This window comes from Rhinoraja longicauda, chromosome 6 (genome assembly GCF_053455715.1).
Source record: "Rhinoraja longicauda isolate Sanriku21f chromosome 6, sRhiLon1.1, whole genome shotgun sequence".
NCBI lineage: Eukaryota > Metazoa > Chordata > Chondrichthyes > Rajiformes > Arhynchobatidae > Rhinoraja > Rhinoraja longicauda.
This window is the reverse complement of record NC_135958.1, coordinates 70,349,691-70,372,210: the sequence shown is the minus strand read 5'-3', so window position 1 is coordinate 70,372,210 and position 22,520 is coordinate 70,349,691. Positions and strand designations below refer to the sequence as shown.

General features: G+C 37.5%; 1 protein-coding gene across 5 annotated transcripts in view; it reads left to right on the top strand.

Annotated features, from left to right (window-relative positions):
• The window catches only part of ccdc40 (coiled-coil domain 40 molecular ruler complex subunit), a 45,356-nt gene extending 23,449 nt beyond the window's left edge, over nt 1-21,907 (top strand). For all 5 annotated transcript variants that reach the window (XM_078401295.1, XM_078401292.1, XM_078401291.1 and 2 more), the window contains 12 exons: nt 766-888; nt 2,169-2,290; nt 3,127-3,370; nt 4,092-4,274; nt 5,284-5,529; nt 7,062-7,275; nt 8,392-8,561; nt 9,145-9,236; nt 15,002-15,122; nt 16,549-16,737; nt 18,973-19,131; nt 21,215-21,907. In XM_078401295.1, the coding sequence (XP_078257421.1) occupies nt 766-888; nt 2,169-2,290; nt 3,127-3,370; nt 4,092-4,274; nt 5,284-5,529; nt 7,062-7,275; nt 8,392-8,561; nt 9,145-9,236; nt 15,002-15,122; nt 16,549-16,737; nt 18,973-19,131; nt 21,215-21,457 (2,106 nt within the window). In that variant the 3' untranslated portion in view covers nt 21,458-21,907. The remainder of the gene's footprint in view (nt 1-765; nt 889-2,168; nt 2,291-3,126; nt 3,371-4,091; nt 4,275-5,283; nt 5,530-7,061; nt 7,276-8,391; nt 8,562-9,144; nt 9,237-15,001; nt 15,123-16,548; nt 16,738-18,972; nt 19,132-21,214) is intronic.
• Nucleotides 21,908-22,520: the final 613 nt, after the last annotated feature.

The window sequence follows — 22,520 nt, the reverse complement described above, 5'->3', positions numbered from 1 at the left end:
AGAACCTTTTCCCTGTGACATTGTTCTGAATAGGTTCTTGGCATCACGTGAATAAAGTGTCAACGTTCTCATTTCTCATTGACATTATGCAACATGTCTTGCAACATTTCTTGATTAAAATATACAATTTTCCTGCCACCTAATTTACTCAAGTAGCTTGTGAAAATTGGCAGTCCCTTTTTCAGTTTCTATTTGCATCAGTTTTATAATGTTTTATAATCTCTTGTATGGGTAATCATTGCCTGTCACGATGATGGCACAAATTATACTTATTTTTCAGTCTGTGCCTGTGTGAGCTATCCCATGCATTCAGTAGTGGCATTCAACCCCAAATATTGCTTACCAATTATGATTTATTTACATGAAATATATGAATCATTTAGAAGACCTCATGGATATTACTTTGAGATCCACTGTTTGATGGAAACAAGGCTGTTAATTCATCCTTGTCATCTTCAGAATGCTATCTGACTGGTGATGCTCTGGTGTTTCTTTCTTGTGCAGACCATCTACAAAGGCAAATGGATAGCTACCCAAAGAAAGTGTGTACTTGATTTAAGCACTAACATTGGAGTCCTGCAACATCAGGAGCTTATATAATAATTGCTTCTCCCAGTTTTCTTCTTCGGGAATGAGGATGCTTCAACTCCCGTTTTGTAGGTTTGAGGTGATTGATGAGGGAATTTTGAAACCAGAGATGGGGCAAGAGGTCCTCAAAGGGTAAATTGATGGGTTGTTAAATACTGAAAATTATTTGTGTTCTAGGACATGTTTGTAGACCGTTTGGTAACTCAAATGGATGCATTGCGAGAACAAATTGCGATGTATGATGCCCAGTACTTAGCACAAGCAGAAGAAACAAAAGCAGCAAAGAATACAGTGGCAGAGGTGAGATAAAAAATCCTTCGTGCACCATTAATGATCTTCAATTCTACCAATTTTACTCTGAACGTATTTCATTGTTGTATTTAAAAATAATTTGTTACTTTTGACACCGATGTATTCAGAATGACTAATTATATATGTTTGAACTATTTTTATTAATTTTCAATTATAAAAGTTTCTAAATGTCATTAATTTATTACTGAAATCCTTGGTATTTTATCAGTAAATTTTGAATCATTGACATGTGTCCATGTGCGCCTCCAACTAGAAGCAACCTCCAGATTGGAATGGCAGATATAGAAAGAGAATGAAAAGGACTACATCTGTATTATAAGAAATTGCAGATGCTGGTTTGTACCAAAGATAGATACAAAATTCTAGATTAATTCAGCAGGTCAGGCAACATCTCTGGAGAATATAGATAGGTGGTCCCTGGAGCATAGGAAGCTGAAGCTGGAGCGAAGGAACTATGGAATGACCTGTTAGAACCATATAAGGTTATAACAACCAGAGAAAGGACAGATCGTCTCAATTTATTTTCCATGGTTAGAGGTATCCAAAAGGAGAGGGCATAGGTGATAGGAAGGAGTTTAAAAGGGGATCTGACGTGCAAGATTTTATTTAGGAGTGGGTAATACCTAGAATGTGCTGCCAGATCAGGTGGTGGAATCAAATATAATAATGTTTGAGGCCTTTAGACAGCATTTTGATAGGCGAGGTATAGTTGGATATGGTCCTAAGGCAGGCAAATGGCATTAGTGTAGATAGGGAATAAGGTCAGTGTGAATGTGGTGGGACAAATGCCTTGTTTCTATTCTGTCCCACCCTCTGACTAACATTTTTTATTTTGTTTCATTCACGTTGATTTCAAACTGCTTTTGGTTGAAAATATTCTTAAATTTGTTTTAAAATACTCTGAATCCAATATTTTTTTAAGGTTTAAGATGCATGTGTACTGTCGTTTTCTGTTATGATCACTTTACATTGAATCTAGAGATGAGATGTGTTAATCCAGAGGTTTGTAAATCTTTGGAATTCTCTACCCAATATGACTGTGGAGCCCAGCTAATTGGGAGTGGTCAAGAAATAGATCGATTACATTTTTAGATTTTCAGGATATGGAAATTTCAGGATATGTATATTTCTTATATTCTGACTGACAGTAATTTTAATGTTAGGAAATACTGGCATAATCCCATACAAAATCTAAATGTTCTTTTACTTTTTTTCATGTTTAATAACACCATTATTCTCCTTATTAAATCTGTCAAATAATTTCCTAGGCCAGCACGGAAATTGTGGCAATTAACCTTGAGAAGAAGCAATTATTAGAGCAATGGAAGAATAGTCTAATTGGAATGCAGCGACGTGATGAGGTCTATGCTGCAATGCAGGAAGCTGTCAGGTATGAATGGCATCTAATTGCAGTGATAACAGTCCAGAAAATGTTATCAATTTGACATATTTTGCTTTGGGTTTTTGTGTTTAGCACATCTCTCAGCCAATATTAGATTTCAAATATTTTTGCAGTCCTAACTGTAAAAAAACTGATTGAAAACAATGCAATTTTCAATTATTGTTATTACCCTTGTTTGCAGACCTTAGACATTAGCTGCATGGCTCGTTTTCAGACTGCATATCTGTTTTAGTCTCCAAGTATTACTCAGATAGTAAAAGAGATGAAAGATCTATTCTTACAAGTAGATACAAAATTACTCCGAGATCTTCGGTTTCCTCCCACACTCCAAAGACGTACAGGTATGTAGGTTAATTGGCTGGGTAAATGTAAAAATTGTCCCTAGTGGGTGTAGGATAGTGTTAATGTACGGGAATCACTGGGCGGCACGGACTTGGAGGGCCGAAAAGGCCTGTTTCCGGCTGTAGATATATGATATGATATATAATTTGGTTACTGTAACTTCGTAAAAAGGTATTTATAGACTCGTGTTCATTAAATGATTTCTGTTTCTTCAAAAGGTGAGAATTTTCCTATGTACTTCTATCACGGAATTTATACATTCCATGTACATTTTCTTAAAACATAACATGCAATATGTGTGTTGTATCAATTGTTGATATGCAGGCTAATGCCTTTGTAGTTTTTGAAAAACTGACGCATTTGTCAGTCTCAGCCTGTAATTTCTTAAAATCTCTGATGCAAAACAAGCATTATTTTATAGCTTTGTTTTCTCTATGCTACATTTCATGATTGTTTCTAATGTTTTTGCTGTTTTCATCCAGACAGGCAAAGCAACAGGTAGAAACGCTGAAGACTGAAATACAGGCCTATAAAAATTTTATCATGAAGCAAGAAGAACGGAATGAGACTCTCACTGTTAGTCTGAACAGATTGTTGAATGACATTAATATGACCCAGAAACTGATTACGCAGAATCTGGCAAAACAGGAAGGTTTAAAGCAGGAATATACCACCTACACTCGGACACTGCAGGAGACAGAACGTTTGCTCAACAAAGCTACATTAGTAAGAGCATTGTCATCTTGAATACAATAAATTGTTTAATATTAATAATAGAAAACAATAGATATGTAGTTACCTCTATGTATTATAAAATCATAACATGAACTTGGTTTGAGTAAAGTAGACATACCTAAAATAAGGGTCTCGACCCGAAAAGTCACCCATTCCTTATCTCCAGAGATGCTGCCTGTCTGGCTGAGTTACTCCAGCATTTTGTGTCTATCTTTGGTTCCAGGAAAGTCAGGTTCTAAGTGTACCATTTGACTATCCAATGCTGGCATGACCTCTGAACTCATTACTTTTCTGAGGTGGTTGACGTCTCATGTTCTCAGATAATAAAATATTGTTGCCTTGAAATTGAAATGTCTTTTTAAATCTGGGGAATGCAGCCAAATTAATATTAAAATTATTGACCTACTTCTCATGAAAGAGCGATTAGCCATTGGCCCCAAATAATCCTGGTTGAATTGGATCTAACATTCACTAAGATTGCGATTAGGTTTCCTATTTAAGATTGTGAAATATGTTTATTAGTTTAAAGTGGAATAATCTACTTTTTGTGAATGTTTTCAATTTAGATATGGAATTAAAGCGACTAAAAAGTAATTGATAACTGATTTTACAAGTAAAAATGAAGACTGGAATTAAAATTCTGCTTTTATCTCATCATAATTGTTATGAATATTAAATCAAATTTACAGTTTGTTTCATAATTCCTACTTAGGACCAGAACATGCAGCAAAATGAGGTGAATGTGCTGCGAATACAAGCAGAAAGGGAACATGCAACAAAGGTGGAACTAGAAGACAAGATTATGGCAAAATTGCAGAGTAAATTAACTGTGAATCAGGAACACAATTACTTGAAAAAAATGGCAAACAAGTTTCGAATCCAAAAACGTCAAATGGTATGTATATTAATGTTCATAAATATTTATAATGCTACTTTGCTCAACTTTTCCAATTATTAATTCCAAAAAAACAAAAACTCTTCAAATATATCCTCATGATAAGTTTTAATGCACAATATAAGAGAACATACCATTAGGGCTAATATATTAGCATAGATAGAGGATTGGTTAACTAACAAAGGACAGGGTCTGGATTAATGCAGCACTATCACTTACAATACGATGTTGAATCAATATGATATCGGACAGATATGATAGTGGCATTGAAGAGGTTTTTAGATGGGCATATGGATATACAAGGAATGAAGGGATATGGATCACCTACAGGCAGAGAAGATTCGTTTAACAGCATTATGTTTGGCATGCTTTGAGGGCCAAAGAGCCTGTTCTGTGCTGTACTGTCTATGTTGTATGTATGTACTCACTGTACTGCTTGCAGCACTAGCTTTAGTACATCATTGCCTCTTAATTAATCAACATTATCAGCTGCAAGCTCACATTCGAATGGAGAAAACATAAGAGTCCCAGAGTACATGGTATGATTTAACATAACAGTGGATCTTGTAATATTAGCCATTCATCCTGCATTTTTTTACTTTCCTCAACTAATACAAGTTAAAGGAACTTACAAACATATCCACAGTTCAACACTGTTAGCATAGTTTGATAGGAGGGTACAAAATAGCCATATTAGCACCATGAAGAACTGCAATAATACATAAATTTAAGGTGCCAACTTGGCAGTATTTGAGCCATTGGAATGGGAGTTTCATTTCAGTAGCTCATTTGTACCTATCTGTAACAGATACTTGTGCCATTAGTTGAGACAAGGACACAATTTTTAGTTGTAGAATAACGTTCATCCTCTACTTGACACTTGCAGAAAAATGTTATATGATAACTTTAGCAAAGACTTTCACTTCCAATTAATAAGGCAAAAAAATGTTTTTTGTTTGATCTATTTAATATCGATGAACTATTAAAATATTTCTTGTCTGCTTTACAGGAAATTGAATATGCAAACTTGGAAAATGATTATGCTCAGGTAATGCTGGACATAAATGACAGAAAAGTGGAACTGAGCATAATGCAGAAATCTCTGGTTGACCAGAACAGTGAATTGAATGAGAAAAACAGTGTTATCTCAAATAGTGAAAAAGAGATTGTAAAACGAATTCTTGTCATTCAAAACAAACAATCAGTTCTCAACATGCAGAACAAGAAGATTGCACAGTTCATAGCAGATATGGGAGTAAGTTAAAAAAATCTATGTAATTTGTCAATATAATGGATGGTATAATAATTAATGAATAACTTTGCTGATAAATGGCTCTCTTTTTTGTATAAAAGAAAATTATGGAAATACCTGTTCTGCTCTACAAACATATTGAGTCGAGCGAGGTATGTATGAGCGTACAAATGTGAAATCTAAATAAGAGGTGTTTTTTTCTCTTCTGAGGCTGTTCCTCAAGAATCTGTTTCCACTCTACTGGGTTTTGAGGTGAACATTAAATACAGTGTAGACTTAATTATAGGTGGAGCAGGAGTTACTTGAAAGGAGTGGTGAAAGGATGGTTTGGTGATGGCGCACTCATTCTGATACTTTACCTGAACTTTTTGTTCTGGATACATGACTCAAGAGTTCTTAGTGTCATCTCAAATGTTTTATTCTTTTGGATGTCCATGAGACTGAGATGCCCATAAATTGATAGGGATTTGGCATTTCTTCAAGGAGGCTTCAAGAATGCCTTTGAATCTTTACCTTTAAACAACTTGCTGTGATGGTGCTTGGAATTGAGTGTTTCATTGTGGGAGTTTGGAGCTGGGCAGTAAACAGTAGGCTTCCACTTGAGACTGGTATGTTTGCTTATCCCTCGTAGATTTAATGGATTTTACAGAGATTGGTTAGTGATCTCTCCAGTGATTTGAAATGCCAGATATAGGTAATCCATGGTGAAAAGCATACAGGAGAATGTACATATTCATAACCGAAAGAACATGTTATCAATGAAAAGAGGGCAGGAAATCTTCCACCTATAGGATATGACATGAATGCATTTTTCAGTGAGGTTAAAACCATCTACTGTCCAAACATCCAAATATGGTGTCAAGCAAGTCAAGTCAAGTCAAGTCGTCAATTTTATTGTATAGCACATTTAAAAACAACCCACGTTGACCAAAGTGCTGTACATCTGTTTAGGTACTAAGGAAAAAATGAAACATATGAAAGGCTAGTGAGTTGAATTATATGGGAACTGATCACCAGTGGCAATACATATGGGAGGAAGCAAATTTGGAGAATGGCAGATAAATGGATGTGTGTATATATGTACTCAGCCTTTTTGAACTGTAATATTTAATATAGATTCTTGTATTCAGCTCCAGAAATGGCAAATAGCTGTGTAACTTTGTCACAATATAAAAATACCTTTCTGAATGCCCATCAGAGTGACATTAATTGACAGAACATCAAATTTACAGAGTTTTTCCTCACTATGGATTTGTCCAAAGCATTTAAAACTTTTGGGCCCCAAGGGAAAATGAAAATTTGGATTAAAGTGGATTGTTTTGGGTGAAAAATTAGGTTCTGCCTGTTTTAGATGTTAGAAATTTAACTATGAAAACATTTCAGGACTACTGAGGCCAATTTGCACAGATAATGTTTATAGTTTCAATGTAAGTTTAAGTGCTCTATTTCAAGCTGACCCATGTATAATTTCAAATTAGTACATGGGGGAAGGAAATGAACTGTTAATTGATTGCATGTCCGTCCTTGGTCTTCAGGGACATGAAATGAGCCCTCAGGAGCTTAAAATCAAAACCTTGACGATAAAGATTGAGGAACATAACAAAGAAATTGCATCACTGCAACAATTTTGGCTTCGACAACAGCACGAGCTGGTCACGCTGACCCAAGAAAGGGAACAGCAAATGGCCAACGTGGAACTGCAGAGGAAGCAAGTCACTATTCTTGAACAAAAGAAAATCCGCACTGAAAGTAAGCAGAGGGCAACCTGAGTAATTGGATTTTACCTTGATGTTCAATACTCAAATTATCTTTGTCTGCGCCTTATTTGGTATACACATTATTTACTGTATAAATGTGCAGTTCAGATTTTGCTTTTCCCATGCTAACAAGAGAATTCGGCCGAGTGATTTGTTCTAAATGTGATAAAAACAAATACTTAGACATTTAATCTCAATATCTCCCAGCCCGCTTCAACATTTTGTCTATTGGTCATGCCTTGGGAATGGAATAACACAAAAACATATGATGGAGATTGCTGCTGCAGCTGGCCTTCCATACCAAGGGAGTTATATTCACAAGTACAAGGCACAATATGAAGATTAAAATGAATGTTAGGTATCCAGATACCTCTGGATTGTAATTCAGTAGAATACTCTTAGATGAACGGCCCCAAAATATTAGTGTCCAGATAAGGTGACTGAATGTCTGATGTGATCCACAGGATAAACGCCTCTCCATGTGAAATTGGATTCTTGTTTGAGACAAATTTTGAACTATATCTCAGCTTTTTAATTATTTTGCTTTCATTCTTGTCTTTGCACATCTGGCCAAATGGCACCTAGCGGCCTCCTTGTCAAAAAATGCATGAACGATTGATTTCAGAAGATGAAAGAAAAATTGGGATGGAGAAATGCGATGCGTATAAATATCAATGTTGTACTTAGTAATTCTGCAAGCTAAACAAAGGAGTGTTTCCATGCAGCTGCTTCAATGGAAGCTTGCTTCTTGATATTCCAAAATTACCAGGCAGCCAGTAAATGTTAATTGTGGGTAAAGATGAAGTTTCTTCTTTATGTTCCATCCAATAAGACGTTATGTTCCATCCAATATACAGAGATCAGATTTACCATCTTTAATTTATCCATCTCAACCACATTCCATGACCTAATACTCTGTTCATTCTTCAACTTTCACAACAAACTTTCTTCCACTTTGTCAATATAGCCTGATATAATAAATCCAGTATCTTCCAGTATATGGCTTAAATGTACTCATGTGTGGTGTGATTTGACAGGACAGCACACAAAACAGTTTTCCGCTATAATTCATTACATGTGACAATATTAATCTTCTTTTGCCATCTAGATATGATACAACAGGGACTAAATGTAAGGAAGGACATTGAACGTCACCTGGGGGTTATGTCCAATGATATGGTGAAGCTCAACACACTTTTAACAAAGAACAGTTCCCTTAAGGATGTACTTGAAAAAATGAATGTATTCATGGAAAACGAATTTGTAAAATCATTGAAGGTTAGTTGAAGCAGAATACATAAATAAAAACCAGGCTAACAAATAGTTTTTGTTTTTTTTTAGTTTTAGAGATATAGCATGGAAGCAGGTCCTTCGCTCCGCCAAATCTGCGCCAACTAATGATCACCCACACACTAGTTCTATCCTGCAATAGGGACAATTTACAATAGCCAATTAACCTACAAACTTGCTTGCCTTTGGAATATGGGAGAAAACCGGAGCACCCGGAGAAAACCCACAGTCAAAGGGAGAATGTACAACACCCGAGGTCAGGATTGAACCTCAGTCCCTGGCGTTGTAAGGCAGTAACTCTACTGCTGCCCCACTGTGCCGATTTATAACATTTTCCATTATAAAAGCCAATAGCAGCTGTGGAAAGGATTTAAAAAAAGACTTCAAGAGTGAGTTACAATTTTAAAATAGTTGTTCTGGCAAGAATAAATTAGTTCAGTTTTATAGACTGAAATGATTCCGAGGAATATCTACTTGAAGAACCAAGAACATGAATAGATTAGACGTTAGATGGAATTTGATAAACCTCTAATTTAAAATCTCAAACTAAATGCTATTTATTATCATTCAGGATACGGAGCGACAATCTATTGCAAAACAACAGTATTTGGACCAGCTGAAAGAGGAGAAGGAGCGGCAGGTTAACAGTCTTGTGGAAGCAGAGTGAGTAACTATTAGTGAATGTGGCGCTGATTTTTCATTGGCAATCGATAATTCAATAATATGATTCGTGATTGGCAATCGATAATTCCAACATGTTTTTCAGTAACGTAACAACATAAAATACCATGCTAAAGGAAGAGATTGAAATTCCAATCAGAGTTAAAGTTTCAAGAAGAATCTTAAAGGGATTAAAAAAACCTGATTGTTTCTGGGAGAGAATTTCAGTGCTTGAGCCATCTAGCTAGCTGTCAGATGAAGAGAATTGTTTAAAATCTGGAATTACAGGAAAGCAAATCTTTAATTGATGTCAGTCTGTCTGGAGAAAGTTACAGAGGCAAATCTTGGAGATATAAGAACATAACATTGATAAAATAGATATTGAGATGTTGGTTACCAGTGAATAAATATAGGTGGGCAAGGATGGGATGACAAATGAACCAGACTTGGTAGGGGTTAGAGTGCGAGCAGTGTTTAAAAAAGACAATCCTGACTGGACGATTAGCTTGCAGAAAATGGAATATTGGAGACTGTTGGTAAAGGAAAATGTCTTCAAAAGTTGGGCCAATGAGGGCGGCACGGTAGCGCAGTGGTAGAGTTGCTGCTTTACAGCGAATGCAGCGCCGGAGACTCAGGTTCGATCCTGACTACGGGTGCTGCACTGTAAAGAGTTTGTACGTTCTCCCCGTGACCTGCGTGGGTTTTCTCCGAGATCTTCGGTTTCCTCCCACACTCCAAAGACGTACAGGTATGTAGGTTAATTGGCTGGGTAAAATGTAAAAATTGTCCCTAGTGTGTGTAGGATAGTGTTAATGTACGGGGATCGCTGGGCGGCACGGACTTGGTGGGCCGAAAAGGCCTGTTTCCGGCTGTATGTGTATGATGTATGATATGATAAGACTGAGGTTAGCTGTGAACAGTCTTTGTGATGGGTTAGAAACTTACTTCAGAGATCACATAAGATTGCAACTTCCTGAATAGTTTGGCCTAGTCAAAGGAGGTGACCAAGGAAGGTGTCAGTAGCATGGGAAGGGAATTTGTGATCGTAGGCTGAAGGGAATGCCTTCAATTTTCCCAATGCTTAACTGAGTAGTCCACTCAGGTCAGAATATTAAAGAAGCAGTCTAAGAGGACAAGAAAGATGATGATGTGACAGCTGTGCACAGTCAACATTTCCAGTCAAGACCCTTCATCTGGACTTGAATGGAGGGTAGATAACCAATATATAGAGGCAAAGGGGCTGATAAGTAATGGGTGGATCCAGATGAAGAGGAGTAGATTGGTGGATGGAGTCAGGTGGGGGAGAGCGGGATGGAGGTAGCAACAGAGACTGGGATGTGATTGAAGGAGATAGCAACGGGTTGCAGATGATGGAATCAGATGGGAAAAGAAGATGGAGTACGGGACCAAGGTGGGGGGGATGGGCAGATGGAATGGGTGAGAGAAAGGTGGGTGAGAGAGGGCAGGGTACTTTTAGAAATAAAGGTATGTGTGGAAGTATCTGGGTTGTTAAAGAGGGGGGGGGAGAAAGGGGCCAAGAAGTAGCAGGAAATTAGAGAATTCAATGTTCATATTGTGGATTACAAGCCCAGGTGGAATATGAGATATGGTTTCTCTCGTTTTCGTTTGGCCTCACCCTGGCAGTGGAGGAGGCTGAAGAAGATGGGTCAGTCTGTAGATGGACATTAAAATGACAGGAAACTGAAGCTCAGATCCCATCATTCATATTTCTTGCTTTTTGGTGTTCAATTTACCTCTTCTTGCCAATGGGAAATGAAAAATATTTGCACTTAGAATCAAGGGATATGAGGTTGGTAAAGCAAAAGTGGTGCTGAGGTATAAGATCAGCTGCAAACTCATTGAATGGTAAAATAGCCACAAGAAATGAAATGGTCTCTTCCTGTTTCTATTTCTTATGTTCTCATTTTTTTCTAAATGTACATCCTCTTAATATTTCAGCCTTGAACTTAGGATGTTGTCCGTTGACTTTTAATTTTAATAACTTTTAATTTTTGAAGTTGATTTAATATTGCAACTACTCCATCTGTGAAGCCTAAATTTTTGAATGTGTGATTTTTAGAATCGATGTTAATGGAGTTTTATTAACTTAAAACAATTAACTTTAAGGCTTTTATACTGCAAAATCCCATCATTTATATTTATGTGTGCGTGTGTATATATATATATATATATATATAGCAGGGTGGCATATCCGTAGAGCTAATGCCTTACAGCGCCAGAGACCCTGGTTCATTCCTGACTACAGGTACTTGTCTGTACAGAGTTTGGGTGTTCTCTCTGTGACCTGCGTGGGTTTTCTCCGAGATCTTCGGTTTCCCACCACACTCTGGACTAATATTACCAGCGCCATGTATAAATGATCAGGAGTCATGAGTTCAGATGCTACTGTAGGAGAGTATGCTACTGTAGGAGAATTTAATCAAATAATATGGAATTTTAAAATAACATGCTCACCTTGAAACTCCTAGGTTATCAAACTCACTTAACTCTGCAAACCCACTTAACTTTTCTTTGTAGCCATCTGAAGCTGAATCTAGGATAAGAGGTCTGCTTTACAGACAACTTCCCCTGCAAACTCAGCATGGGATATGGCCTTGAACATCATCTGCATTAACTGAACCTCATCTTGAAATGGCATCAGGTCAACCACAGTTAATGAATCCTCTGCTGAATTCCATCCACCACCGTTTTTCAGCTGAAGGTTCATTATTCACTCCCACTGAAAACCATTCACCAGACTGGGGGCTTTAGTGAGAGTGGTTCAATAGCACAACTGCAAAAGTAGCCAGCTTAATCTTGAGGATATATAGCTGACAGACCAGGTAGGAGGAGAAAATGTAACAACCGAAGGAGATAATGAATGAGCCTCAGTCACATGAATCTACCTGTTACAGATAGATCTGTCCATGATAGTTTGGGTAGTAGTTCTGCAAATGAAAAGCCATCTTAAAACTGAAGATGCTTCAAGGACGACACAGTGGTACAGCAGTAGAGTTGCTGCGTTACAGTGCATTCAACGCCAGAGACCCGGGTGTTGTCTGTACGGAGTTTGTACGATTTCCCTGTAGGTTTTCTCTGAGATATTTGGTTTCCTCCCACATTTCAAAGACGTACAGGTTTGTAAGTTAATTAGCTTTGTATAAATGTAAATTGTCCCCAGTGTGTGTAGGATAGTGTTAATGTGCTGGGATCACTGGTGGGTGCGGACTCAGTGGGCCGAAGGGCCTGTTATCTCTAAAACTTAAACTAAAACTATCCCTACAGTGTTGTGTGGCACATCTACCATGTTAACTCTGATAGATTTGGAGTCAATCTGGTTGTACCAAACAGAGCTTCCATGAGATCCTGTGGGCCAACAACAGCAGCAAAGATTTATTCCACCATGTCTAATTTTATGGCTCAGACAAATAATTTCATTTTAACAAAGTAAAACCTTATTTATTTGAAATACCTTGTACATTCAGAACCATTAAAAAAAATTGCAATTAATGATCATGCAATGGCCATGTTTAAGTCACAGGATAAATGAACAAGGCAAAATGACACTTTTACTTTTAAACAATGATCCTGCGGATGGACCTTCTTTGCAGAATGCATAGAAATCATTTGGCTTTCCATATTTTATATTCAGATTCAGATTCAATTAAATTCCTTGTTTGCATGAAATCATTAAACCGTATACATAGTAATGACGAAAACAACGATGAGTCAATTATAAAAGACGAAATTGCTGAGCATTTGGATAGCAGTAACAGGATCATTCCGAGTCAGCATGGATTTACGAAGGTGAAATCATGCTTGACAAATCTACTGGAATTTTTTGAGGATGTAACTAGGAAAATTGACAGGGGAGAGTCGGTGGATGTGGTGTACCTCGACTTTCAGAAAGCCTTCGACAAGGTCCCACATAGGAGATTAGTGGGCAAAATTAGAGCACATGGTATTGGGGGAAGGGTACTGACATGGATAGAAAATTGGTTGACAGACAGAAAGCAAAGAGTGGGGATAAATGGGTCCCTTTCGGAATGGGAGGCAGTGACCAGTGGAGTACCGCAAGGTTCGGTGCTGGGACCCCAGCTATTTACGATATACATTAATGACTTAGATGATGGGATTAAAAGTACCATTAGGAAATTTGCAGATGATACTAAGCTGGGGGGTAGTGTGAATTGTGTGGAAGATGCAATAAGGCTGCAGGGTGACTTGGACAGGTTGTGTGAGTGGGCGGATACATGGCAGATGCAGTTTAATGTAGATAAGTGTGAGGTTATTCACTTTGGAAGTAAGAATAGAAAGGCAGATTATTATCTGAATGGTGTCAAGTTAGGAAGAGGGGATGTTCAACGAGATCTGGGTGTCCTAGTGCATCAGTCACTGAAAGGAAGCATGCAGGTACAGCAGGCAGTGAAGAAAGCCAATGGAATGTTGGCCTTCGTAACAAGAGGAGTTGAGTATAGGAGCAAAGAGGTCCTTCTACAGTTGTACCGAGCCCTGGTGAGACCGCACCTGGAGTACTGTGTGCAGTTTTGGTCTCCAAATTTGAGGAAGGATATTCTTGCTATTGAGGGCGTGCAGCGTAGGTTCACTAGGTTAATTCCCGGAATGGCGGGACTGTCGTATGTTGAAAGGCTGGAGCAATTAGGCTTGTATACACTGGAATTTAGAAGGATGAGGGGGGATCTTATTGAAACATATAAGATAATTAGGGGATTGGACACATTAGAGGCAGGAAACATGTTCCCAATGTTGGGGGAGTCCAGAACAAGGGGCCACAGTTTAAGAATAAGGGGTAGGCCATTTAGAACGGAGATGAGGAAGAACTTTTTCAGTCAGAGAGTGGTGAAGGTGTGGAATTCTCTGCCTCAGAAGGCAGTGGAGGCCAGTTCGTTGGATGCTTTCAAGGGAGAGCTGGATAGAGCTCTGAAGGATAGCGGAGTGAGGGGGTATGGGGAGAAGGCAGGAACGGGGTACTGATTGAGAGTGATCAGCCATGATCGCATTGAATGGCGGTGCTGGCTTGAAGGGCTGAATGGCCTACTCCTGCACCTATTGTCTATTGTCTATTGAATGTAAAGGAGCAGAATGGTGGAAAGACTGTAGTGAAATCCGAAGTGTGCAAAAAAAATTAAAATGCAATAATGGAATATCCAAATGAGATAGAGTTAAGAGTAAGAATATATGGCAGCACATCTGGGAAGGGGGTGTGAAAGCGGTGATTGGTTCAGGATAGACACAAAATGCTGGAGTAATTCAGCAGGTCACACCTGCCTCTGTCCAATAATCGGCCTAACAAGGAACCTCTTTGTCCGAAGTTATCTGTTATAGGCCCTGATTTGTCCTGTTTTTTTTGGCTTTTAGTTTTACCCCCTCCCCCCCCCATTCTCCCTACTATAATCAGTCTGAAGAAGGGTCTGACCCGAAACGTCACCTCTTCATTTTCTCCAGAGATGTTGTCTGACCTGCTGAGTTACTCCAGCATTTTGTGGCTATTTTTGATATAAACCAGCATGTGCAGTTCCTTTTTATTGCTCTATGATTGGTTCAGGAGTCCGATAGCAGCAGGGAAGAAGCAGTTTTTAAACCAGGACATCTTGGATTTCAAGCTCTGTATCTTCCCCAGAAGGTAGATGAAAGAAAAAGGAATGGCAGGTGGCAAACATCCACAATGATAATTCCAGCCATTTATTTCCACAATTGACATGAAACTTTATTTCTGGAAAAAAATCATCACATATTTGCTTTTACAGGCGTCAGATTATGCTGTGGGAGAAGAAAATACAGTTGGCGAAAGAGGCAAAAATAGCTGTTGACTCAGAGGTTGGACAGGGTGAGATACAAGCCATGAAGGCTGAAATTCATAGGATGGAAGTGAGTTCATCTGCAAATATGACACACAATACTGAATTAACTAAAGTTCATTGGCAATCCAAAAGCAAAATGCGGAAGATGCCAAAAATCTGAAATAAAAATGTGATTTTGTTTTGTGATACTGCACGATTACATAAACCCATTTATTTGAAATGGTTATTTTCGGTTTTATGTGGTTTTATTTTTAATATGCATATATCAGGGGGAGGAATGCAAGGTTTCAAACCAGTTAGTGAAAGGGAAATTGGAGCTAAGATTTTAAGCAAAGTGCTTGGATATTTTTTTTTATGGATATCCCTGGAAGAAATGAGCATTTTGTTGTCTCCTCACATCCTATTCTATCTGCTCCTGAGCTACTCCAGGGCTGCCAAATAATGGGCAGCAAGACCTGACATCTTATGATGCCGCATTCTGCAGGTCTCCATTAATCTTGACAGAAACTGTCAGTTATCCAAAGACTTTTCCAGAACCGTTAAATCAATGGAGGAATTTTATTTTGTAGCCGAACAAATATCTTCATTAACAGATTTTGTGATCCAGCACAACATACATTGAGTGGATACTGTGAACACATGCATGGATAATACAGTAGAGTTGTTTTGTAACATTTTGGCTTTTTGCATAAACCTTAGATTTTGTTCGCAGTATACAATCCATGTTTATAGCCATACTTTGCTGTGCTGTGTTGGATACTTTAGAGTAAAGGCATCATGTCTATTGCTGTAAGGTTTATTGACTGCAGTCAGAAACTTAAAGGATGGTGAGGAAAATGAATCATTTTCAGATCTGATACAGGTTAAAACTGACATAAAAATTTTGTAAACTAATATAGTGCTCACAATGGCATCATTCACAACAAAGATATCTGTAATCTCATCGTAGCTCCTTGGTCTTTCACACTGGTCTCTGGCAAAAGAGAATGAGTTGTATTTAACTCGCTTTGAATACAAAGCTTCAGTGATTGCCCCTTAAGCAATAGTGGGCAAACTGGCAAGTTCTTATCTGGCAAGATGTCCTGCTCCATCTTGGAAGGAACAAACATAAAAGTTCATTGATATTTGAATAACCACTGATACTTGTCCTTCTTGGTGACTACATTTGTGGCTGCAGTACAAGGCACTCTTCAGTGAAGTCATCCTTGTTGAAGCACAGATGTCTCATAATTTATTTGAGATTTGGGAAATGCTTTCTCAAGGCACTTATTTTTACAATTGCACAGTTACAATTCTATTTAATTTATTTAAGATTAGTAAGTTAATGGCAATAATTTGCAGTTATAAGTTATATACCCTCTTCTTTGATTGTGGAAATTAGCCAGATATTTCATTTACCTCTCATTAATTCTCTTAAAATTGGTATTCCTATGGTGAGCATCTCTGGCCATTGGATTGAAGAATGTCTGTACATTTATATTCTTGATTCAAAGATACGTCACAATCAGATTATGAAACTGCAAGAACAAATGATTCGTGACATGGAGGCTACTGTTTCACGCAGAGAGACAATTTTGACACGCGGGGAAGCACAGGCGAAAGTGGACAAGAAGCACACCACTCGGAATGATTATCGTAACAAGATACAGGAACTGTGCAAGAAAATTGCTGATGTGCAAAAGGTAACATAAAACAGATTGAGTATTTTTATGAATCTATGCAAGTAAATAAAAAATATTGTCTATTTTCTTCCAATTCAGCTAAAACTTGTTCATACATTGTCAGGGAATCTTGATCAAATAACTCGATCAAACTTTCAAAATCTGGTCAAAATTAGCAAATTTGCTTCTGCAAAATTTTGTGAAAACTCAAAATATTTGTTACGAAGTCCTACTAAGTAAGCTTTTAAAATATTTAGTAACAAAGATCTAAAAAGGTAATAATTGGGGTTGTCAGCAAATCACACTAAATGTACTTGATTTACAAAATTACAACGAATGTCATTTTTTAAGCAGACCACCACCCCTCTCCACTCCCCAAGAATGTTGCCAGAATGCCACATCTGGATCCTCCACTCTCTCAGTGAAGCGGTAGAGAGATGGGTGGGAAGGGTTGGGCAAGAGAGAGACAGTCAGAGGGAGCGAAATAATGTAAGTGTAAAGGGCTATGTATGTGTGGGAGAGAGAGAAAGGGAAACGGAGAGGGAGGTGGAAGAGAACACAAGGGTGAGCAAAAAAAAATCTAAGACGAGAGAGAGTGTCAAGTAAAGAATAAATGAGAATTAGAGAAAGAGTACTGGGGAGGGTAGAAGGCAATGTACAGAGGAGGCGGGAGACATAGCAAAGGCGAAAACTCTCCACAACTGAATTCAGCAACTTTGATTGAGAACCAGCTCAGTTATTTCACTGCCTACTAAACATGTGCTTGAATAGTACTGGCCACTTTTTATCCTTGCTGTTCCTTGCTATTCTATCTCTACCTGTTTGTTCTCACCCTCCCTGCCAAATCCAATGTACTTTATTTCCAGACAATTATAAACTTAGAGTTTAAAGAGAAACAACATGGAAACATGCCCTTCGGCTAACAAAGGCCATGCTGACCATTGATTACCCATTCATACTAGTTCCATGTTATCCCACATTCTCATCCACTCCCTACACACTAGGGGTAATTCATAGAGGTCAATTAACTGACATACCCGCACATCTTTGGGATGTGGGAGGAAAGTGGAGCTCCCAGAGGAAACCCACAGCGTCACAGGGAGAATGTGCATACTCCACATAGACGGTATCTGAGGTCAGGATCAAACCCAGGTCTCTGGCACTGTGAGACAATGGCTCTATCAGCTGCGCCACTCTGCTGACCACTGTTAATGTTCTATTATTGTTTGAAAATGTGATTAAGTTAAAATTAAGTTTTGATCTTTTTATTGTTCAGTGCCCTCTACTAATAATGCATTGTCATATGATTTTGAAAGAATTAGGACAGATCTAAAAAATGTACCATTATAAAATCATAATTACTTGAAATTGCAACAGTAGAGGAACTCATTTAGCCTGTTGTATCAGTACTGGTACCTTTCCAGAAACTATCAAATCTAATCCCATGATTCTTAGTGTACAAAATTCTGTATTCAACATTTTCAAGCATTTAACTCCATTTTAAGTTATGTTATGGTAATCGCTATTGAATATACTTGCAATAAAGATTCCTTGTTTTGAGAAAAGCAAAACTCCTGGGAAATTGCTAGACCATGCCACAAGAATGTACCACACCCATGATCGTACCACAAACATGATTTCACTGCAACAGGTGAAAGTTGCATGTCAATTTGGCTGGATCCATATACCAGTCATTATACCAGTCTCACATTGTACAAGTTGGTTTCTGAAGAGGTGTCTTCAGCTAGGGCTGCAGGGAGTATTTGTAAGTTTGTGCATTAAATAGATATAATGTGAGTTTGCACCCTACCGACTGAAAACCGAGCATAGTGAAAACTCTGCTTATTTTCTTGGTTGATTCTGTGGTCCATAGAGGATATTTAAACTGAGGCCCATTTTAATTAATTATCTGTCTTCATGCCGATGTATACTGTGGTATAGGGTTTATGTTACTGACACTGACCAGAGATTGCCAATAATGATGAAATGGCTTAGGAATTCAATGGAGTAACCATTTTAACAGATCATTATTGAGCTGAATTGGCATTCTGTAACAGGTTGAAACTGACAGTCCATGCTTCTGCAGAGGGGAAAATTCATGGCCTTTGGTTAGAAAACAAATCACCTTTTCTATCTTGCTATTGTAGATATGTTAAACAATCTACCAATATATTTCAGTTTCCTTAATTTAACAAATTAATTACATTATCTAGATTATTAAATAATGTTATCAATGTAACTGTCCTATTTTCATAGAATATTGAAGAGTTTGACAAAACTATTGAAGAGTTGAGGAAATCGCAGAGAACTGTGTATGAGAAATTGGGAGGAAAGCAGTGTGACATTCAAGAAAATAAATCTGCAATTGATCTTCTTAATGCAAGCATAGAATCTCTACAAGAAAAGAAAGGAATGGTAAGAATAATTTCTGGAAGACAAACAGCATAATTGATTTGAAGAAACTTAGCATGCTGACATTAAAATAACTCATTTGGAAATTGTTAAGATTTTACATGATAATTATATGCAATTAATTAAGCTAATCATATGGCATTAGATTATTTTTTATAAAAGCAAGCAGCTGGAGAAATTCACCGTGTCCTATTTCCGTCAAGAGAAATGGACAGATGACATTTCGGGTCTGGACCCTCTTTTATCCATTTCCTTCGCCAGATAATGCCTGTACCACTAAGTCCCTCCAGCAGTTCATTTTTTGTTCCAGACTCCAGCACCTGCAGCCTTTTGTGTGAGCATTAGTTTAATGTAATTTCAAGGCAGAGAATAATTGCTGTTCATTTTGAAAAATGTATTTTCCGCCTAGTTCCTTTGATGTGATATCCTTTGAATGCAGTCAAATCTGAGTTGATTTACAATGAAAGTTCGAGCAATCACAGTAAGGTTAGAAGTACACAATGACTAGGGATTTCATGGAGGGGGTAAAGGAATGGCAATTTGCAAAATAAAATTGACAAAATCAATATAAAAAAGGCCCTACAAGATGTTAAGTTTATATGCAACTCATGAACATGGCTTTTAAAAAAAGAAGTTCAATTTTCTCTCCTGCTTACATTTAAGACCTTGCTTTTAGTCAGGAAGCATCAGTTCAGAATATATTGTCCAAGATCCAAATGTCTTCAATAGCTCCATTAACGATGTTCCTGGCATCTTAATGTCAGAAGTGGGAATGTTTGCTGATGATTGAATAATATTAATTTTCATTCACAGCTGCTCAGAAAGAGTAGTAGACCTGATCGAACAGCATGCAGAATCACGATAATCCGTTTGGGCTTCCAAAATCATCTATTTCTGTTGCCAAGAAGAACATTATCACGTGCATTCCAGTCTTAAGTCATTTACTATCCCTACTTGGAAATGTATCACTGGTCTATTAACACCTAGCCTAAATCTTGGAATTTAATGCACAACAATTTTATGGATATCTTCACGAGAAGAACTGCAGCAGTCCAGAAAACATGGCTCAGCAACACCTCCTCTGAGCAGTTGAGAGTAAACAATAATCGCTGATCTCCCAGCAATGCACATGTCCCATGAAAGTAAACAAAATTACATAGAATTGCCATGGCAGTTTGGGCAATCTTGTTAATTGTTGGGAATATCACAGATTGTAGGAAGTCCTCAGGTCAGAAAAGGTCTCTGTTCTTGAGAACTCTTTGTAACCTAAGTTGTTTATAGGACAGAAAGTAACAAAAAACATTTGGGAGAGGATTACAGTTGTGACAGGAAAACAAGCAGAGGTCTTATGCAGGTCTTACTGACTCAGTGAATGAGCAAGTGAGTCTGCAAAGCGCTCTTTGCTCCAGGTTGTGGTAAGGTTGTGGGGAGCAGCAATTTCCTGTTCCCAGCCGGCAGTGGTCCCGCAGCAGCTGGCAAATCCATCCCACTGATCTCCCAAACACGCTCATATGTGAGGTGTGTCCATAAGTCTTGTGGACTTATGGACACTTATGACCACTTCCTAGGGTACTGTTGCCACTGAAGTCTGAGGGGCATGGCCTTGTGTAACATCCTATAAAGCACTTCATGGATCTATTGTTTAAGGAGGAAATGTGAATGGTGTTGACAATTGTAAGAAAATGTATTGAATTTGATTGTACAATTAATATAGTGAAAGAGGTGTATGAAATTGTATTGATGGTATGTATATTTTGAATAAAGTATATTTTGAAATATTGAAAAAATCAACCCAGATGTAAATGAGAGTGCAAATATTTTTCCATGCTTTGATTTTTTTAACTTTTTGGCTTTTTCCCAATGCCAGAGAAGCAAGCCATTTTCTATCGGCCTTTTAAAGTCTTCATTGGAGATCTGACAAAAATAACAAACAAATAGCATTCTGTCACTTTATGATCCAGTATAATGCATCAAGGCAATACTTTAGCAGGCTATTGAAAATAAATTGATGACTAGGAATAATGAAAATACAAAGTAAATAAAACCATGCACAAAATTAAACATATTTCTATATCTTGTTGTCTAGAATCTCAACACGATAGTGACTTTTCAGACTCGCCTCAAACACCTTCAGGCGGTGAAAGAAGGAAAGTACATAAACCAGTGCAGATCTGAAGAAACACTGAGAAGCGAACTACAGAAACAACTGAATCGAATCCACACCATCAACACTATCATTGACTGTGTCAAGGAGGAGTGGCCCCAATATCAGGGAGTGCTCCGTAAAGTGACTCTTTTATTAGTTACACGAGGAACATTACAGGAATGACTTTCATAAAGAGATACTCAGAAATTATAGCAAAGTAGATGGTGGAAAGAACTAATGTAAGAAAACAATCAAAAATTGATAATTCAGTACCACATTATATGTCATTACTAAGGTCAAATGGGGGCTTGTTGACAGAGTGTTTCTGAAGAAATATCTGAAATTATTTTCTTGTGAAAGTATAAATTTATGCTGGTGTGAATTCATATTTTCAAATAAAAACGGTTAACTTAATGATGATTAAATCTTTTTTAATAATTTAATCAGTCAAATTAAAAAGCATTTAAAGTTTGAGTGCAAACTGATATCGACATAGAACCACAGGAGGGATCATATTCTGGGGTTTAATCAATTGCGAAGTGTTTACGAAATACACACAAAAAAGGAGACGGGGTGGGAAGATAGCACTACGTATGATTCAAAATATACGTAGACAAATAGGAAAAATGTATAAATGTGCTGTGAAAAAAATATTTGATTTCTTTAGAGGTTCAAAGAATTGGATTCATTGATTGATTATTATAGTTTTAAAAAGTACAAGTTAATGTGCTATATTTAATTTAGTAAATTGTGTATCAAAAGTTATTGATCATTCTCTGTTAAACAGTTGGCTCAAAATTGAACAAAAATAAACTAGATGAGCAAACATGAATAATAGTTATAATTGACCAAGAGAAAGCTGCTAAAAATATTCTCAGGAAAACTGAAGAAAAAAAAGGTGAGTAATAAAGCCAAATAATGCTTTTTATAAATACATTTACACAAACTGCTCTGAAATTCCAGATAAATACAGTTAAGCATTGGCATCAAAGTGTGTACAAGAGGTGGAAAGAAAGAAAGATTTAAATTTAATTTCAAAATCCAGCACATCATTCTCTGCCATTTCTGCCACATCCAATGTGATCCCACCACTGATGGCTTAGTTTAAAACAGCATTTTCCTCTACAGGTGCTGATTGACCCATTGAGTTCACCAACTGTTTTCTTTTTTTTGCTACAGATTCCAGCATCTGCCCTCTCTTCTGTTCTCTGTCACATCTTCCCCTCTCCCCATCTTCACCATTCTG